The 21988-nt window shown below is 42.3% G+C and overlaps 1 protein-coding gene across 2 annotated transcripts in view; it reads left to right on the top strand.

Moving 5' to 3' along the window:
* The window catches only part of ERN1 (endoplasmic reticulum to nucleus signaling 1), a 91287-nt gene that overhangs the window by 39698 nt on the left and 29601 nt on the right, over positions 1-21988 (top strand). For both annotated transcript variants that reach the window (XM_081933608.1, XM_081933607.1), the window contains exons 3-4: positions 11826-11859; positions 14609-14687. In XM_081933608.1, coding sequence (XP_081789734.1) covers positions 11826-11859; positions 14609-14687 — 113 coding nt within the window. The remainder of the gene's footprint in view (positions 1-11825; positions 11860-14608; positions 14688-21988) is intronic.

Below are 21988 nucleotides of genomic sequence, written 5' to 3'. Positions count from 1 at the left end.
ATGATTTTGTTATTAGAGAAATGGTTTGAAATGTAAAGCAAAAGGGGTTTTATATTTTACTGCATTGTAAAACGTCGGAAGTGCCCCCTTTTTTATTCTTTCTCTTAACACTTTTTTCTTTTCTTTTTCCACTTAGTTTTCTATATTTTTTTCCTGCATTTTTATGTTACAATGAAACAGTTTAAAATATATAATACTAGTAAAAAACAGGAGACCATGAGTTCTAGACTTGCCTAGGGCACAAAGCCAGCTGGGTGGCTTTGAGCCAGTCACTGACTCTCAGCTTTACAAAGGAGGCAATGGCAAGCCATTTCTGAAAATCCTTGCCAATAAAACTGTGGGAATTAGTGTAAGCAGTCACCAGGAGTAAAAAAAAAACTGAGTCAAGGTGCACACACACACACACACACACACACACACACACTCAAAAACAAATCTTTAAACTGAACTCTTCATGCCTTGTTTACAGAGTTTCCTTTGAATGAACATTGTTATTTACTTTTCTATGTAATATTGATCTGTTTGAAACATCTAACTGTTGAGTGAATTGACAGGAAGATGACAATGAATACAGGCTGGGAGTTGGTTTTGTTATGGAAAAGAATACTCCCTTTGTTACTTAATAGAACCATAAGAACTGAAATATAATTATTGGATATCAATTTTCTAAAATATTTAAGTAAAAACAAATAGCAGGGATAGAGTGGGAATATTAGCAGTGGTCCTTACTTTATAACCTTTTAAAAGGCAGCAATTATTAACAGTGACAAAACAAGATGCAGATGTGAAAAAGCAGTGAAATCTTTCCCCATAATACTCCTTGGAAAGCCTGAAATGCAACAGTAGGTTAAGAAAGTGTTCTCTGTTCCCCCAAACCTCGGGGAATAACAAATAGAAAGAGAATGTGCTTATAAAGTTTTTTGGCCTCAACATTGTATTGTATTATATTATTTGGGGGCACAATGAACTCAGCAGTTAAAGATACTGAGCTTCTCAGCTGGAAAGCTGACAGACCAGGTTTGAGATATGAGCGCTTTGCAACGGGGTGAGCTCCTATTGCTCCGGCTCCTGCCCACCTAGCAGTTTAAAATCTAGCCGGCCTGGCCTAATTCCAGCCTTCCCACCTCAGTTTGTATTTTTAAACTTTATGGTTTGGTTCTAAGGTTTAAGTTTTTAATTCTTATAAATTTGTACAGGGGATATTTAATTCAATTTTAGTTATGTATATTATCGAGTGTATGGTTTTTAAATTTGTACCTGTACACCGCCCCGCGTCCCTTTGGGGAGAGGGGGCGGTCTAGAAGTTTAATAAATAAATAAATAAATAAATAAATAAATAAATAAATAAATAAATAAATAAATAAATTAAAAGCATGCAAATGCAAGCAGATAAATAGGTACCACTTCGATGGGAAGATAACAGCATTCCATGCACCTCGGCACGGAAATGTCTTCAGACAACATTGGCTCCCTCAACTAAGAAACAGAGATGAGTATCACTCCTAAAGTCAGACACGATTGGACAGGGAAACCTTTATCTTTAATATTCAGTGATCCATTTATTTGTCTTCTTGGCTATCCATGGGGTTCTGACTATTTTTCAATACTAAAGTTCAAAAGCATCAATACTTTTTTTTTTCTATTCTGTTTCTTGGAAGTCCAACTTTCACTTCCATAGAGTGTCATAGAGAAAGCCACTTCCTCCATGATTCTGAGCTTTGTAGGTATAATTTAATTTAATTAATTTAATTTAATTTAATTTAATTTAATTTATTTAATTTATAGACCGCCCCCTCTCCCCAAAGGGACTCGGGGCGGTGTACAGACCACAATAAAACAATATACAAACTTAGATAATTATAAATACCCATTAAAACAAATTATATGGTAGGCTGTACATTATAGTTAAAAATTAAAACAACCTATAAAATTTATCCCTAAACATTTAAAATTTAAAAAATACAGGCTAGAGGGACACAAAAGTTACAGTTAGGCCAGGCCAGCTAAATTGAACAGGTGGGTCTTTAGTTTGTTACGGAAAGAGCGGAGATCGGTCGTTATTCTAATGTCGGGGGGGAGGTCATTCCAAAGGGTCGGGCCCATCACAGAGAAGGCCCTACTCCTGGGCGTTGCCCGCTGGCACTGCCTAGTGGATGGCACCCAGAGGAGTCCCTCCCTGTGAGAGCGAATCGGCCGCAGGGATGTATGGGGCAGGATGCGATCCCGCAGGTAGCTAGGTCCTGAGCCATGGAGCGCTTTAAAAATGATAGTCAATACCTTGAAACGCACCCGAAAAGCCACAGGTAGCCAGTCCAGCCCGCGCAGGAGAGGTGTTACATGGGAGTATCTGGTACCTCCCATAATTGCCCGCGCGGCCGCGTTCTGGACCAACTGCAGCCTTCGGGTGCATCTCAAGGGAAGCCCCATGTAGAGAGCATTGCAATAGTCCAGTCGGGACGTCACCAGTGCATGAGTGACTGTGCGCAGGGCGCCCTGGTCCAATAGGGGGCGCAATTGGCGCACCAAGCGAACCTGGTGGAACGCCCCCTTTGCCACGGCCGTCACATGGTCATCCATTGACAGCTGGGCATCCAGGAGGACGCCCAAATTGCGCGCCCGCTCCACGGGGGCCAGCTGTTCGCCCCCAATGGCCAGTGATAGAGCCCACTGGTTGAACCAGGGCGCCGGTAACCACAGCCACTCCGTCTTGGAGGGGTTGAGTTTGAGTCTGTTACTGCCCATCCAGACCCGTACGGCCTCCAGGCACCGGGACAACATTTCGACGGCCTCGTTGGGGTGGTTCGGGGTAGATATGTACAGCTGAGTATCGTCAGCGTACAGATGGTACTCAACCCCAAAACCGCGAATGATCTCACCCAGCGGCTTCATATATATGTTGAACAGGAGAGGCGAGAGGACCGACCCCTGCGGCACCCCACAAGTGAGCGGCCTCAGGGTCAACCTCTGCCCCCCCCCGTCAGCACACATTGCGCTCGGCCAGAGAGGTAGGAGGAGAACCACCGCAAAACGGTACCCCTCACCCCCAACCCCTCTAGACGGCGCAATAGGATACCATGGTTGATGGTATCAAAAGCAGCCGAGAGATCTAATAGGACCAGGATGGAGGAACAACCCCCATCTCTGGCCCTCCAGAGATCATCCACCAACGCGACCAAAGCCGTCTCCGTGCTGTGGCCGGGCCGGAAACCGGACTGGCGTGGGTCTAGATAATCAATTTCATCCAAGTGGCGTGGGAACTGTTGTGCCACCACACTCTCTACAACCTTTGCCAAAAAGCAAAGGTTGGAGACAGGACGATAGTTAGCTAATATAGCTGGATCCAGGGAAGGCTTCTTGAGTAGGGGCCTCACCACCGCCTCTTTTAAGACGGCTGGCAAGAACCCCTCTCTTAAGGAGACATTGACTAACTCCTGGAGCCAGCCTCGTGTGACCTCCCAGGATGCCAGTACAAGCCAGGAGGGACACGGGTCCAGTAAACATGTGGTGGCTCACAGTCGACCACGCAACCTGTCCATATCTTCGGCAGTAACAGAGTCAAACTCCTCCCAAGATGGTCCCTCAAGACTCGCCTCTGGCGTCCCTCCTAGGCCACTGCAGGGGACCCACTCGCTGCGGATCTGAGCGATTTTGTCCTGCAGATATTCCCCAAATTCCTCTGCTCTACCCTGCAAAGGGGCTTCCCGCGGCCTCTGTGAAAGGAGGGAGCGGGTCACCCGGAACAGGGCGGCAGGGCGGTTGTCTGCGGACGCAATAAGAGCAGCACAGTATCGACGCTTGGCCACTCTTAATGCCACAAGGTAGGTCCGTAAATAGGCTCTTACCTGTGTTCAGTCAGATTCAGAGCGTGAAGATCTCCATCTGCTCTCCAGGCGTCTCTTGTGGCGCTTCATCACCCTCAGCTCCTCGGAAAACCAAGGGGCCTGGGTGGATCGCTGCCGCAGGAGAGGCCGCAAAGGCGCAACCCGGTCTAAGGCCCCGGCAGCCGCACTGTTCCATGCGGCCACCAGTTCCTCCATCCGGGAGCGGGTCAGGACTACAGGAAGTGGCCCAAGCTCCATCTGGAACCTATCAGGTTCCATCAGGCACCTGGGGCGGAACCATCTAGGACATTCCGGTTCCGCCTCCCCGCGATGGGGGGTAGCGCCCAGGAAGTCGAGCCGAAGAAGTGAGTGATCTGACCATGACAGGGGTGTAATAGCTAGTTCCCCTACTCCCAGATCACTCCTCCACTGGTCAGAGACAAAAATAAGGTCCAGGGTGTGGCCTCCCTCGTGTGTGGGGCCCTGAATTATTTGGGTCAGGTCCATGGCTGTCATGGAAGCCATGAACTCCCGAGCTACCTTGGATGATCCCCCTGTCGACGGCAGGTTGAAATCCCCCATAATCAATAGCTTGGGGGTCTCAACCACCATCTCGGCAATCACCTTGAGGAGCTCTGGCAGGGCCGCTGATGCATAGCGAGGAACCAAGGATGCAATCAGCAAGCCCAACTGTTTCCCTGGGCCCCATTTCACACATAGAGACTCACACCCGGATATCTGTGGCACAGTGAACTCTCTCGGCTCCAGCCCTTCCTTTACAATAACCGCTACCCCGCCACCCCTACCTAGGGTCCGAGGCTGATGACATCTAACTATTATTCCCAGGGCCTTCACTGCTACTCTTCCAAGTGTTAATGTATCTCTTGATTGCTGTTCCTTGACGTTTATCAATAGACCTTACAGATCCTTTCCATTTTCAACTATTAAGAGTAGTGCATAGCATAACAGGGGTTACTGATGTGTCTTCTTTCAGTTTTAAAATCACACTCAACTTCTTCCAGTCCAGCTTCCCTCAATATATATTCCACATATCATTTGAATAAATAAGCCCAGTTTCCCTCGATATATATTCCACATATAATTTGAATAAATAAGCCAACCTGGGGCCATTCTTTTTTCACCATGCTCTGGCTGAGCTGTGGCTTCCTGACATATGCATAGGTTTCATATGAGGTCAATGAGAAATTTTGGGTTTCCCATTTTTCTAAGCACATACCACAACTTGACATGATCAACACAAAGGCCTTTCTACAATCAGTGAAGCTGACTTTCTTAATTACCCAACCTACATCAGCAATATTGTGTTCTAAAAGTAACCTGAACATCTGGCCTCTCCCTTTTCATATAGGACTCTAATCTACATTGGATAGCCCTAAGTATTATTTTTCTAGTGTATGAAAATAAGGATATTGTATAATAATTTGACTCACTGTTAAATCTCCTTTCTTTGTTATTGGAAAATCATCAAAACCAGATGGTTTTTCTCTGATGTTATCTTCCAGGAAATGTTCATTAAGCCATTAACTCAGGTAATGAATGAGATACAATAACATCAAGTTCTTTCTCCTTCACATCAAGCATTTTATTTCCTTGATATACAAAAAAGGCCCTAATCCACCTGTGTCCAGAAATGTATCTCTCTCTATTGACTTTTACATAAATCCTCATAAAGAGATTAAGTGGTCTTTTAAATCACAAAGGCAATCTGATACATGAGGGTTAATATAATACATTATGAGGGAAATGAGTGGTTTAGAAATAGGAAATATCAATCAATCTTTTGAATGCTATTGATAAACCAGAGAAAGAAGGAAGCAGCTATGATCTTTGTTGTTGTGGAAAAAGCCTTTGATAATTTGGAATGGCTTTTCATATTTACAACTCTGAAGATGAACTGAGACTCATTTTTCCATGAGTATAGTCCATTTAAAAAACAAAAACACCAAGATCATGATAAATAAAATTTTAGGAATTTAGCTGGCAAATCAAGAACATTAATTAAAATTATATGCAGATTATATTGCAGTTACTCATCCAAGGGACTCTCTAATATTAGGAATGGAATACATACAAAGTGATATCAGAATATGAAATTAATAATTATTACATTGGACTTCTCTGAAAAAAATGATATCTGGGAATTTATTTAACAAAAAACAATGCATTTAATTAAAGAACAATTACTGTATTCAAAAATATAGTAAGAAACTTTTTAAGATGAAGAAAACTAAAACTGACTAAAGAGAACAGTAAAAAATGAATATTTTATCAAGGGTGAACTTTGTACTTCAAATTTTTCCAGTGGGAATTAAAGACAATGTATTGACTTGAGTGCCAGAGACAAATAAGTGAGTGGTCAGATAAAAGGGATTTAGGGTTATGATTTTTAAGAAATGGAATAAGGAGGTAGATTGGCAAAACCAAATTTCAACCTATAATTATAACTGATTTTTTTTTAAAAAAAACTCATTTTTGGTTTTTTTAGGTTTTATTAATAATGCCGTACTTACAGGGTTATGTATTTTATAGTTGTGTTCTCTGGCCTTGAAATAAAGGTTTGATTGACTGAAATTCCAATCTGTGTTACCAAATTAATTGTATCACTTTATGGATGGGTCGTTTCTTTTGAGGGAGCAGGACTTGAAGGTGGCTTAATAAAGGCAGAAGTGCTCAACCTATCTGATCATAAAACAAGGAGAAAAAGTATGGAATGTAGGGGAAAAATCAATCCAGACTATCTTCCCTTCCTTCAGTAATATTATTTTCATTTAAGTGAATATACTGTCCCAAAAAATGACCATTGGGTGGGGTGGGGGAAGTGTCGTACTGCAAGAGCTAATTATTAATAAAACAAAGGTGAAATCTTTTGAGGTTCTTTCTTCAGAATGGTCAGAATCACCTTATTGATTCCGGTGACTTCAAATAAGCAACCTAGTTCAAAAGGAACTACAAAGAAAAGATAGAATACTAAGAGACTTGACTGAATTTGACAAGCTTCCAACCTCAGCGGGGACTTATTTATAAGTTGTTAGTGCAATATAACTCAGAACCCAAACAAGTTAAAAATGATGATTAAATGAATGCAGAATTTAAAGAGGGCAATCGATATGCAGCAATGGGAAAAGGAATGGAAAACAAATATTAAAGTTACTGTGAAAGCTGCACTTAGAGAAAAGTAGTACAAGATCTTTTACCTCCAGTATTCTTTGCTAAAATATTTTAATTCATTTGCTTTAATAATTTGGAAATATAGTAATTAGATCTGTTTTTTGTCATCTTTGGTGTCAATCAGCAGTGGGATTCAAAAAATTTTACTACCGGATCTGTGGGCGTGGCTTGGTGGGCATGGCAGGGGAAGGTTACTGCAAAATCTCCATTTCTTCCCAATCAGCAGAGACTCGGGAGGCAGAGAATAGATGGGGGCGGGACCAGTCAGAGGTGGTATTTACCAGTTCTCTGAACTACTCAAAATTTCCACTACCAGTTCTCTAGAACTAGTCACAATTTGATGAATACCACTTCTGGTGTCAATATTTTAAAACTCAACAATTTTGGAAGATGATTTATTGTAGAATGAAACATTTTAAAGGTAGAATTATCTTTCTAGGCAGTTATTTTTGTATAAACATTACCAAGCGTTATATTCACATAAGGTATACTAAGCTCATTCTGAATATGTTAACAGCTGCATGACACTTTATGCATTTTATTATAAAGCATAAAGATGGATGGCTAACTGTTTTGTGCTCTCATATTTGAAGAACAAGTCTGATGGAGAATTTAGTTCAACTTGTAAACTATGCATGGATTACAATTGTTCATATGACCTGTATTGCATCTGAAGTTAGATGTTTTAATATATCAGTTCCTGTTTGATTCATTAAATAAGAATTCTTATGTGAGATCAAAATCTTTGTTAATCCTTAATTTGGATTTATATTTCATATTATAGCAGCTACTCATTTAATTATCGAGCATCAATTTCAGTTTAATAATATTCTGATGTCTTGGATTGATAAAAGGTTTTTCAATACGCAGCAGTATTTTAAGGTACATTGGACTTTTTTATATTGTTCATAAATCTATTTTTCTTCCTGCTTTTCTCTTCCTCCCCTCGTCTTTTCTTCTTGATTCCATGCCTTTTAAAAAAAGAAATGAAAAAAAGAAATAAAAAGAGAATGGCAGAGTGCAAACCCAAGGAGGTTAATATCACCAGGGGGATGATACTGTCTCCTAGAACAGGGGTCTCTAACCTTGGCAACTTTAAGCCTGGTGGACTTCAACTCCCAGAATTCCCCAGCCACCAAAGGCTTAAAGTTGCCAAGGTTGGAGACCCCCTGCTCTAGAAAATACCCAATGAAGAGGGAAAATGTTCCTTGTCTACCAAATACTGAATTCTAATGAGGTCAGGGGTCAGATGGACTGGGATGGAGTATCCTGCCAGATTGTTTGGGATTCCTCTATTTTGCTGAAGGTTTCAGTAGCTTCCATCTGAACTCTTGTCTCTAACATTTGTATGCTGTTTATTTGTAAGACTTTTGATGGCTTACAATATACATACATTGAAACATCCGTAAAAGAACACATTCCAACATTAAATTTATTGATGCACTCAGTCTCTGAATGCTTTGTGTAAGAAAACAGTGTTTTCCTGAAGTTTACCTGAAGAACAGAAAGTGAGATCCAACAAGAATATGGAGGCCAAGTCAAGAACATGCCGTGAGAACATGTCTCTCTAGGTCTCTGCCTGAATGTAGATCTGGCCTTGGGAAAAGGCAAAAGAACAATGAACCATTAAGAAAGGAAAAAGAGCAACTTAGTCCTAAGAAAATAGAAAGCACAAGAAAGAAATTCAAAAAAGTCCTGCCCTCCTTATCTTTGGTATAAGATAAGGCAGACAGAATTTCTAACTAGCTTTCAAGATTATGTTGCCTTATGATGTTCAAGAGCATTCCTAGAATCCATGCTGCTTCTCTTTCTTGACCTGGCCTGTTGCAAAGAGCTAACATGGCTTACCGATTACAAGCAGGCATCCTCTCCCAGCCCAACTCCCTTGGGCTAGCCAACATTATCTGGAGAAGATGGTTTCAGTGACAATAGCTCAAGCAGTGTATGGTTTATATCTTAAAGATTCCACATTCAAAATGGAAATAAAAAAGAAACCTTCCATTTACTTGACAGCACACTTCAGAATTTAAAGATTATTTTATATGCAGACAAATTAATCTGGACAAGATCTCTTCAGAAAGCTTTTTATGTAATTAAACCATCAGACCATGCTAGAAACTCATGCCATAAAATCCTAGGACTTCCTAGTGGTAGTATTGAGAAATATATGAAAATTTGGCTATCCATGTTAACTGCTATGGAATTTATCCTGTGTGAAAGAAACTTGGCTGTTTTTGTAAAGGTAAAGGTTCCCCTCGCACATATGTGCTAGTCGTTCCCGACTCTAGGGGGCAGTGCTCATCTCCTTTTCAAAGCCAAAGAGCCAGCGCTGTCCGAAGACGTCTCCATGGTCATGTGGCCAGCATGACTAAACGCTGAAGGGGCACGGAACGCTGTTACCCTCCCACCAAAGGTGGTCCCTATTTTTTCCAATTGCATTTTTACATGCTTCCGAACTGCTAGGTGGGCAGAAGCTGGGACAGGTAACAGGAGCTCACTCCGTTACACAGTGCTAGGGATTCGAACCGCCGAACTGCCGGCCTTTCTGATCAACAAGCTCAGCGTCTTAGCCACTGAACCACCATGTCCCTAGCTTTTTTTGTAGGGCAGCACAAAGAAATAGTGGAAAATAAATATATACTGTACTCCTTTGTGAAACATTGGGTATGTGAGTATTCTATTTATTCAATGTATTTGCTTAGAAAAAAATGGAAGAGGAATATGATGAAGGAATGAAAGTCTGCAATGAAGGAGAGAAAGTTGTAGTTTTAGTATTTTGGAGAATGTATAAAACTATGGCTTTCTGATTATTTATTACTGCAATTTATATGGTTCTACTTTATAAAGAGGCTTCTGAGCTGGTTATAGTGTTTGTGTGTTTGTGTGTGGGGAGAGAGAGAGAGAGAGAGAGAGAGAGAGAGAGAGAGAGAGAGAGAGAGAGAGAGAGAGAGAGAGAGAGAGTAATCTGTTATCATTTGGTAAAAAGACTATATAAAAGAGTAGAAAATGAAGAAAGGAGAATAGGAAAGACATGGCCAGAATTAAATATTTAGATGCCAGTTAGCAAAAGGTAATTCTTGGATCTGAAAATATTAATAAATCAGTAAGTTTTTTCCCCCTAGAGGACTATTAGTTTCGTAAATAAAAATGGTGCCTGCTTCATAATGTGTGAGAAAAGCAAAGTTCTTTATTTTTCCCCATACTGAAAAGTGAGTGAATGCCATCAAGGCACAAGAAAGATGCATAGTCTGCTCACCATTAATGTGCACAGACAGTATCCTACAGTGAAGTGAGACCCTGATCCAGGTGAAAGGTTTCTAGCATAACCGGTCCAAAGACATTGCACAACTATTTTGTAGTGAATGCATTTTCTGGCGTATGACAAATAATGGAAGAGACAGTGGGGAAAATTTTGTTTTGAGATTTATCCTTTTCTTGGAAAGACTTCTGTGCCTAAAAAAATATAATGCAACAGGCAACAATTCAACAGGTTTGCTTCTTTGGTCATGGCATCCAGTAATGGGAATCCCTCCCTGACTAAGCAGTTTTTGTCAAAGATAAGTGACCTGCTTATGTGAAAAATAAAGCAGTGTGTAAAGCAGTGCCAAGTTTCCCTGTAAGAGGACTCATTCTCCTATTTCTTTGCTCTTGCATCATTTTGTTTATCTGGGGAAAGAAGCTGATAGAAAATCGTTTGTGGCACTAGGCAGTGTTGCTGTATAGATTTGTTTTCCTTCCAAGAAGTAATCTGCTTTTTAAAGGAGCAGGTGCTCACATAAATCCTGCCGAATGTTTGTGTAAATGGACTATATTCCGCATATGAATATTTCATCGAAGTGTTTTAATTCATCACTGCATTAATATTATGTAGTCATTGCTCTATTTTGTGTGAGGCATGATAGCACAGTTGCTGAATTTATCAATCTATATTAATTAAAATGGTATTTAAGACATTTTAAAAATCACAATAAACTGACCGGTGCTGAGTAACCATGCGTGACTCAACCCTGCTCTCATAAATAGCTATTAAGGTTTGCAACATGTTTGTCTTACCTTCTCTCGCTTGCATGTAGAAAATATGCATAAAGCTCACGGCACTCTTTCCAGCTCTGAGTAAAACTAACAATTTGGATAATAAGAACTAGAGCAAGAGTGACAAAACTCATTTTGATTCCATTATCGTTGATCATACTGGTTTAAGATGCTGCGGTGCTAGCAGAATTTGTTGGTTTACAAGACTTTCAATCTGCTCTTGATTATAATACAGCAATATTTTTGCAGCATTGTTATATATCATGTGGGAGCTGCCATGAAGGGGCAGAGAGATCATTGCATTCCAGCGCAAGGAACATTGTTATTTGTCTACTACAATTCATTTCATACACTTCACAAAGTAATTTAAGCAATAAGTAAATACATAGTCTAAAGAATGGACAAATTAAAGATTAAACTCGGGGTGTAGAGAGAGTGGCAAATTTTAAGATGAAAGTAAGAATGTTGATGAAGAACCGAAACCTCCAAGGAACAGCACAGAAAGGTTTTGCAGATTATAAACTCATTTAACTGTGGCAACTCAGGGACCTCATTTTTTTTTTGCTAAGTCCCTGAATTGTAGCAAGTGGAATATAATTGCTAATCAGGTTACTCTTCCACTGCATTTTTCCTGTTTGAACTTCTTTCTTACAAACTCCTTATCTGACTTGTCTTGCAAACTACAAAACCTGCTCAGATGCCAGCTGGATTACAGGCTGTAAGCTTGATGTGAGGCCAGAATGCATAATTGCTTGTACCTTGACCTTTTCGTTTTGTTTGCAGATCCTGTACTTCAGGTGCCGCTGCACATGGAAGAGTAAGTTCTCCTTCTTTTCGGCCTACTTTTTCAGGATCTACAGTTCCTAGTTAGTTTGTTTGTTTTTTTAATTGCCTGGAAAACAACAACTAACACAACCCCAAGTGTGTTAAAATGATAGCACTTCTACAGTGCAAGCTTTGTAGGTTAGATCAAAACGGTTGATTATGTGAGCAGTATAGTTATTTGTTTCTTCCAGAATTATTCTTCTTCTGAAATCTCTACATAAACCTCTCAGTATTAGTTTGGGGGGGGGGGGGAATGGGGACGTTGTGGGGTGTAGCAAGAAGGAAAGGCTCATTTTCTGTCCTTAAAAAATGAAGCCAGGACAGAAAGGGTTAATAACAACACCACTCCATTGTAAAAAGCCTAGCGTTAAGGTTTCTTCCTGTTCTGTGGAGCAGCTCTTGCCTTATTCTTTAGCTCTGCCTTCTAGGAGGAAGCAGAGGCTTCCCCAGCAGTTTGAGAGCTGAGGAGGGGAAAAAAACATATGAGGAAAATACTAGTAATGTCAACAAACATGTAGTCGAGCAGGCTGTGCCCTGCAAGCATGAACCAACTGACTAAGGCACTAGCTTCAGGCAAGAGGCCACAGCCAAAAAATAAGACCAACAAAAGGAGGACCATTGGAGCCATTCCAATCAACCAGCCATACCTTTTAAGTATGTAAGCTCCCTGTTAGGAAAGCGAGTGTGCAGAGAAGCGTAATGAGAGTGGTATGGAAGAACACCTACAAACCAGCATACAGGGACACTGAATAGTATAAAATACAGTAGTTTACGGTGTGGAAATATAGAGGTATTCAGAGTTCAATTTACAGTCCAAGTCATACACGGTTTAGTCAGTCAGTTATCAATGTTCTCAGTTAAGGAATGATCCTTCGAACACAGTCCAGTATCAAATAATCAGTTTAGGCTAACAGTAGCAAAAACACAGTACCTCACAATACACCGATCAGCGTCTAACAAACAGAGAGCTAACAGTCATTCTGGCTCCCTCTTATGGCTGCTTGAGGTAACAGCAACCAATCACATTACAGCAGTACTTAAAGCAACAGTACTACCATCCTGGTTTATATATTGCTAACCCAACTGTTAGCTTACATTCCTAACAATATTGACCAGGCCAAACTGTAACAAAGGCCTAGGGGCAGCACAGCAAATTGAGAGGAAATTCTGCCAGCCTCGGCCAACATATGAACAGCAACACCAGCACTGAGCTTATTTACTATGCAGCAGGGCTTAACAACTTCTTTCCAATGAACTAGACATCAGGCGTATCAAAGTAACCTCTATGCAGATAGCAGTGAGTAATGTCACAATGAGGCTTCACTGTCTCTGGAAGTGCAAGAGAAGAATATAACACAGTTTTCTGAAGCAAATTCTGTCTCTGGGATTCCACCATCAGAGATAAAAGAAAAATTGGTATATATTAGTGGTAGACCCTCGAGTTCCAATAGACTGTGATCCCAGTGTCAAGGAAGCTGAGGTAAAATTATAGTGGAAGATGGTTTGAGGTACTAGAGTAGGTCCTTCTCCTAATCCAGGACCAAATTACTATCATATTCTATCTATGTGCAAGTATTGATGGTTCTCAACCAATCTGGTGCAGGGAATGTCAATCGGATATAGGTTGCCAGCCTGTCGGTGTGATGCCAGCCTAGCGGTGTGAGAAACTCTCATCTAAATAAGTTGGTTCATTCCCTCAAAGGTACTCTCTGCTGCTTAACCTACAGGAGCTGAGGACAAAAAGGCTGGTTCTAAGAGTATTATCAGATCAGGTGAAAGTGTGACACCTGCTGGTGTAGACAGCAGCATGATTTGTTTACAGAGTCAGGGCAGACCCAGATTAAAGGACCTTCGGAACAAGGCCACATGTACAATCCCTAGTAGAAATGACATAGGAGCTCTCACGTCGCCCCAAGTCCCTTCGCGGAGAGGGCGCGACTGATAAATCGAATAAAATAAATAAATAAATAAATAAATAAATAAATAAATAAATCTCAGGACACCACATGGAAAGCCCAGACATTCTGGCTCAAAACCTAGTTCTACATCCAGATGCAGGCTGGCTACCACCGAGGGCCTGGAAAGTGAATTAAAACATCTGAGCTGCAGCTTTCCAGGCCCTGCAGTAAAACTGTGAAGACATCCAGCAATTCCCCAAATATATCAATATCAATTGACGGATCATGCTGTTGACTGGTGATGTAAATCATGACACCAATATTGGTTCTTCCAAATGCTCTTGGGGGACAGGACTACTGGCCATTGTGCAGACCTGGCTCCATTAGGCATTTTGAGCTCCAGTCTCTAGACAGGGCAGGGCTACGCACAGATCCTTTTTCTTTTTGCAACATACAAGTCTCCTTTTATTTCCAGTGATTCACTCACTGTTTCTTTTCAGGGGATCTATCATAGTTCTCAAAACTTTAATGTCTGTTCCGTTCAAATCAGTCACTTTTACCCAAACCTATTAACAACTATTCTAGTACACCAAACTTTAGAGAGAAATGTAGGAGAATTAGAAGCTGTCTTAGTAAAAGGTGATCTCTGTATTTCTGATGGTATGCAAAACCAGGGGTTTAAATGACTGTGCTTAAATAAAAACACATATTTGCCTTTAAAAAAATCCACATCTGTTTCGTAATATAGCCATGCTCACAAGAAAATGTACACTGACCACAACTCTGGTGTCTTTTCTTTTCACAAATACAATGCAGTAATTGCTGTTTTAATTATTTCTTCAGTCCTAGGCCGGCATTTCTTCCTGATCCCAATGATGGAAGTCTGTACACTCTTGGTGGCAAGAATAACGAAGGCTTAACGGTACGTATAATTTGATCACAAAGTAATTATTTAGTTCTCACTGAATGAGAAACAGCTTTTAAGATTAACAAAGCATGTTTATCTAGCTTTCCTTACTGCTTAAGGGAGATCTATTTTGACAATGTACGTAAAATTCTGATTTTGTAAGAAATAACACTAGAGAAGAAGCCTACATAACTTACAATATTATTTTACCTGTTTTCATTTGATGTTTACTTTTTTTTTTCTTTCCCACTTTATATATAAACAAACCCTCCCTTGACTAACATTTGGAGTAATTTTTAAGAAAAATTAGGAAGCTGTAAAACCTCTGCAAAATGGTTTCTCTCCGGAGATAAACACTGAAATCTGGGAAAGTTCTTCTACATTAATCATTGTGAAAATTTCTATGTGTCACATTATACAAGATTCAGGGGCATATATAGGCAGTCCTCAACTGCTCCCAATTTGGGAACAGAATCACTCATTGCTAAGCAAAGTACCATTAAGTGAGTCATGCCTGCTTTTTTGCCACAGTTGTTAACTGATGGAGTCATTAAGCAAGTCTGACTGTGCCCAGCTAGGAAGGTCAGAAATGATGATCACATGAACTCAGGCTGCTGCCCGTTGCCAAGCATCCACATTTTAATCATGTGGTCTTGGGGTTGCTGCAACTATCATTAAGAGTTAGGGTCAGTTCTGAGGTGCTTTTTTCCATCGCTGTTGTACCTTTGAGTAGTCCTTGTAAGTCAAGGAGTACCTGCAGTATGAGTTAGCAAAAAGCTAATCTCTTAAAATACTGAGCTGTGGTATCTCAATTGAAAATCCAGCTATTGGTTGGAAGAAGAGCAAAAAGAATGCAGAGATGATGGAATAGAATGCCTCCATTACAGCTTGACAAACATGGATTCATCAATTTCAGACAATGTAACCACCAAGACGCACATAAACAGATGGGGGGGACCAAGTCAAAGTCCCTCATGCTGGAGGCCAAGAGACTGGGGCTTTGGGCCGAAAGACACCTAGTCTCTATACGGCAGAGCATATAGCAGGGGTGGACAACGTCAGGGCCGACTGGCTCAGCCGGACCGAGGTGGACAATTCGGAGTGGAAACTGCATCCAGCAATCTTTGAAGCAGTGGCGGAATGTTTTGGCCGCCTGGAGGTCGACCTATTTGCCACCCTCTTCAATGCTCAGCTCCCGAGATTTTACTCCAGGTACCCAACTCAAAGTGTGGAGGGGGTGGATGCTCTCTGATGCATGTGGCCTCGGGGACTCCTCTGTGCCTTTCCACTGTTGCCTCTGATTCCCAGGGTCGTCCAGAAGATCTTATGGGAGGGAGCGGAGGTGGTCCTGATTGCACCACATTGGTCCCAACGGCCTTGGTTTGCCGACCTCAGGTCTCTCTCGGTGGACAGGCCCTGGAGGATCCCCCAGGAGAGGATCTCCCTCAGGCAGGGGTCGCTGGAACACCCAGACCCTCAGTGGCTGCAGCTAACCGCCTGAAGCTTGAGCGGAGCATCCTAAGGGAGGACAATTTCTTCGCCAGGGTCATACAGACGATCCAGGCGGCCTGCAGGCCTTCCATGGAGCGTATCTACAGTGCTCCGTGGTGCACCTTTTGCACATGGTGCGCCACCAGGAACCATGACCCGGTTCAGGCCTTGGTGTCTCAGGTGCTGGACTTCCTCCAGGCGGGCCTGGACAGAGGGTTGGCTCCAAACACTATTAGGAGGCAGGTCTCCGCCATCTCCTCGGTATTCCTGTGCGGTAGGTCTCAGACACTAACTCAGCACCCCCTGGTCAAGCAGTTTCTCAAGGAAGCCTCTAATCTTAGACTGCCCACGGTACACAGGTACCCTTCCTGGGACTTACACAGGGTGCTGGACGCTCTGACAGGCCCTCCCTTTGAGCCACTACGAACAATCTCACTCAAATTCTTGATGCTCAAGGTGGCCTTCTTGGTGGCCATTACTTCCGCTAGGTGGATATCTGAACTCCAGGCTCTGTCTGCCAGGGAAGATTTATGTGTATTCCACCAGGACAGAGTGGTCCTACGACTGGACCCCTCTTTCATACCCAAGGTATACCCTTGCTTCCACCGATCACAAGAGCTGATATTGCCCAATTTCTGTCCGGACCCCTCTCATCCCTTGGAGAGAAAATGACACACCTTGGACGTGAGGAGGGCGCTGAGGATCTACCTCAAATGAACCCTGCCAACCAGAAAGTCAGAGGCCTTGTTCGTTTCCTTCCAGCCGGGGTTCCTGGGAAACAAGGTAACCTCTACCATGATAGGCAAGTTGTTGTGGACCTGTATTGCAACAGCGTACCAAGCACGAGGGCTGCAAACTCCGGGGGCTATTATGGCGCATTCTACACAAAGTGCGACCATGTCAGCAGCCTGGGCCTCACAGGCCTCATTGACCGAGATCTGTAGGGCAGCCACATGGTCTTCTCCCTCACCGTTCGTGAGGAATTACGAATTGGACTCCTTCGCTTCGGCGGAGGCAGCTTTCGGATGTAGGGTACTGCAGGCGGTGCACAGAGTGGGAGAGACGTCTCACCAGGTATAGGGTTGAGCATAGGTCTGCATCAAAATATGCTACAGGTGTGAACCCCCCCTAGGGACGTGTGGGCTTTGGTACGTCCCATCCTGAATACCCGTCCTCTCACTATAGAGAAAGGGCGTTGGTACTTACCTGGTACACCTATTCTCATAGTGGGGGAGGAGTATCCAGCCCCTCCCTGAGTTGTAAGGTTTTTTGGAAATATTTTGTTTTTGGTTGTATATCTGGAGTGTTAAACAAATACACGAGCAAATAAAGGTTTGAAACTTCATCAAGATCTAAGAGTGGATGACACATCGAGTCTGATAGAGTTCTTCGTCGAAACTGGGTATTACCTGGTGACTAGGGCGTGGTCTAAAGAGCTTATTGGACTCAAGTCTAATCAAGGAGGACAAAGTTAACCCCTCCTGGATACTCCTCCCCCACTATGAGAATAGGCGTATCAGGTAAGTACCAACGCCCTATCTCCTCTAGGACTGACCGGTTTAATCGCCTTGCAATCCAAGGGACTCGCAGGAGTCTTCTCCAGCACCATAGTTCACCAGCACCAGCATAGTTTACAGTCATAGACCAGGACAAATAAAAACATTCAGTAAATATACAATTAAAAATTCTAGTATAAAATAATAAATAATAACTAAAATCTATAATAAAATCCAGCCTGCATTTACTAAAATATTGTATAGATTAAACAATTGTCTTGGAGGCTTGTTATCTCTTGGTGCCTGCTTTAGGTTTACAATTCCAGGAATGGCATGTTGTGTGATGCCCAGGCTCCTTCTTTGGAAGCGGGGGGAAATGAATTCAAAATGTTCATTGTTATCTTATGGGAAATGATTTTGGCTTTGTAATAATCCTAATAAACACTTTAGCTTATTTTTGAATTACATTGCATGTCCAATATTGGAAGAGATGAATTGGACTTGGTAGCATCTTTTGATGAAGCTAGAAGAGAGCCAGGCAATTAATTATAGTCTTAAGGAGATCAGACAAGCAAGCATCCAAAAATCCATCCTATTCCAGGAAAAAAATGGATGTCTGGGATAACTGCATTGGTTCCAGTATTAACTTTAGACCGTAGTGCCTCTGTCATTGTTTTCAAAGTATGTAAGGGTTAAATAGAACTGATGTGATCACCAGAGATTTCTGTTGCTTAGTTACTTAAGAACAGCAGCTTTGTGATGTAATAGAGATTAAATTTGGCTTTCTACGAAGGTTTTTTTTTCTTCCTGAAACTGTTATGACTTCCTCTTACAATTCTGGGGGGGAAAATGTGTTTTCTCTCAAATTGCCCTAAAGGTACAGCGGTAACATTTTCTTTAGTTAGAGAAAAGAGCAATGACTTTTGCATCTGAAATTAAAGAAGATAACAACTGATGGGGAAAAGTGTTTCTCTTGGTTTTGAATGGGAATTGCAAGACATTTGAAAAACAGCAAGTTGGAGAAGGCTGAAATAGACAGGAGGAAGCAAAGAAAAAGATTTTCCCAGTATAACTCACCTTTTCTCCATTCTGTGTAGGTGTCAATCTTTTCTAAACACTGTTTTGTTAGCACTTGTAGCCTTCAGAGTGTTAAGAAGGCATTACTTTAGAATCTTTGAAGTACACTGAGGTTATCCTGAAGGTGGCAATTATGCTAGACTTTTCAACTTCCCACAAGAAAGTAGAAATCACACTGTGTTTAGAAATGATTCTAAGATGCACCTTACTCAAGTGGTTTAGTATGTTCTCACCAATTTCTTGGGAAGATTGAGATCTGTTTCATAGCATGTTGTACTATTTCAGCACAGGAAATATTTTTTTTCCTGCCCACAGACCTGAAATACAAAATGTGAAGTACTTTTTGAACTTTTTGGCCATGCCTTTTTTAAAAAACATGTCTCCATACATACAGGGGGTCAAAATTGCTATTTTGGGCAGTTAAGCTCATTCCAGAAACACAGTTACACTTATGCCTGAAGGATGAAGAATTTTCACTGCAGTTCCTTATAAACCAGAAGGCCCTCTTGCTGAGCTGAAGCTCTTGAAATCATAGCCCATGTCTCATCTCATACTTTTTACTGGATACAGGTAGTCCTCGACTTACAACGGCTCATTTAGTGATTGTTCAAAGTTACAACAACACTGGGAAAAGTGACTTATGGCCATTTTTCACACTTACAACCAGTTCAGCATGCCCATGGTCATGTGATCAAAAGTCAGACACTTGGCAACTGACTCAAATTTATGACGGCTGCAATGTCCTGGGGTCATGTAATCACATTTTGTGACCTTCTGAAAAGCAAAGTCGGGGGTGTGAAACTGGCGGCCCATGGGCTGGATGCGTCATGCACAGGCCACTCCCACCCCAGCTCCATGAATGGGGGAAATGTCATGCAACGTCACGTGACGCGGTGAGTTTGACTCCCGTGAACAAAGTCAGTGGGGAAGCCAGATTCACTTAACAACTGTGTTACTAACTTAACAACCACAGCGATTCACCTAACAGCTGTGACAAGAAAGATACTAAAATTGGGCAAAACTCACTTAACAAATGTCTCACTTCACAACAGAAATGTAAGGCTCAATTGTGGTCATAAGTCGAGGACTACCGGTATTGTTTTCTCCGTGTAATACTTTACTAACAGTTCCCAGGGCATTTGAATTATTCATTCACAGATACTCAATTTCCTTAATGGTTGCAATATTTTTTTTTTCTTCTGGGATGAATAATTTGGCAAAGATTAATGAACTAAGAGAGCCAGTTTGGTGTAGTGGCTGAGGCACCTGACTAGAAAGCAGAAGACGGGTTAGTTATAATGCCACCTGAGACATGAAAGCCAGCTGGGTGATTTGGGGCCACTCAATCTCTCAGCCCTAGGAAAAAGAAGGCACTGGCCAAGCACTTCTGTGATCTTGCCAAGAAAACTGCCTGAACCTGTTCACGGAATCAACAAAAGTCAACACTGACTCAAAGGGACCAAAAGGGGGGGGGGGGGAGAAAAGAAAAGCTATAAAGCAAAATATGTGTCACCTTATTGCTGTATGGTTTTGCCTGCCAAATCTGCTTTGCTATTTGATGTTGGTCACTCAAGCATCCTCATCATTTTGATCAATCTGGCTTGATGTACTGTACATAAAGGCTCTCACTATATGAACGAGGTAGAACAGCTCTCTCTAGCTTTGTGTCCTCCAGATAGGTTGGGATTACAAATCCTTTCTACCCCAATCGGCATGGCTACTGGCAAAGGCACTGCAATCCGAGGGTAGTATGGATGTGAGAATATGGGGCAATACAGATATACCACAGTGCCTCTATTTTTATCTCTAAAATGTAGAAGTTGTAGATTGTTTTTTTACTATATACTACATTATTTTATCCTTTCCGTGACCAGGCCTGCTTGAGTTTAGATGCAACATCTTTATAGTGGGTACATGCCATATGTGCGTTGTAGTTTTGTGATACACAGGTGTGAGGATAAGATAGGTGCTGCAGACAGTGGGTAAATATCACATAAACTGGATGACTGCACTGTATCTTCTTGCAAATGATCACAGTCCTGGGCACCATGTGTAATTTTACGTTCTGTACTAAGCTTTGTTAGCAGGACAATTAGTCAGTGCTAAAAGTGGGCACTTCGGCTTTCACTGCTCAACGTTGGAGTTATTGCATTTCTACAGCTACCCAAAGCAGGAGTGCTGGTTATTGATCAGGAAGATGAAGATGGGCCGTTCAGCCCATTGAGTCATGTTGGGCTGGTCCTCGATTCCTAGCTTCTCAAGGTTATCATTAGTGTAAAACACAGAGGGTTGTACTACTCTGGAACATACCTGGAACTGGGCACAGAAGCAACACAGCCAGAACAAAAGCTTCACTCCCCTTTATTGCTCCAACTTTCCCCCCCAAAGTCCCACCGTTCACTGCCAGTCTAGGAGCAAAACTCTAAACACGCACCTCCGATAGTTCCTGGCTGCTATTAGCCCAGAGGAGTAGCGCAGTTTTGAGAGCAGCCCCAGTTTAAGGAATTTGGTTCCAAGGAGTCCTCGTCGCAGGAAGAGTTCACTGGGACTGCAGCACAACACAGAGCAGAACTGTGTCGCTGCGAACTCACACATAGCCAGGCCAAGCAAGCAAGGCAAGCAGGACAAGGTACAGCAAAGTACCCAAATGTCGGTAACAGCTCGTGAGGCTGGAAAAAGGCAACACTTGTTCCCAACATGTGCCCCTCCCAACGGCATGTCTTTAAATCTCATTCCCCAGGTGAGCCTTGTGAAGAGGGGCAGAGCGCCCTCTTCCCGAGTCGAGTCGTCGGGTTGCCTGTGCTGATCCTGCCTCCTCTCCATTCTCCGTGCTTGGGGATCAAGGAGGGGGGGGGAGGTAATTACCCATCGCCAGAGCTCTGTCACTTCTCTGCACCGCTGACCGCTCTTTCCCCCCTACTTGCTTGGTCATCCTGCACCCTCTCTCCTTTGCTGGCGCCCCTTCCCAGGCCCGAGGACTACTTCGTCCTGTTCCTCCGGTCGTTCCTAGCTCCATCTCCCCCTCCTCCTTGGACCCAGGCTCCGATGGGGCCATGACGTACCCTGAACCCTGAAATGCGAGACTAGATAAATAACTACATTTAAAAGACCGTTTGCTTTTTCTATTTAGATGAATAATTACAATGAGAAGACAGGGTCTTTTTTGTTTTTTGTTTAATCTGGGAGGGTTGATTTATGATGTCTTTCTCTTTCTCTATCCTTGCCAGTGGGTTCCATTTTAGCCTCTTCTGT

The sequence above is a fragment of the Natrix helvetica genome, assembly GCF_964273705.1.
Source record: "Natrix helvetica genome assembly, chromosome: 1".
NCBI classification, from domain to species: Eukaryota; Metazoa; Chordata; class Lepidosauria; order Squamata; family Natricidae; genus Natrix; species Natrix helvetica.
This window is presented reverse-complemented; position numbering and strand designations above follow the sequence as displayed.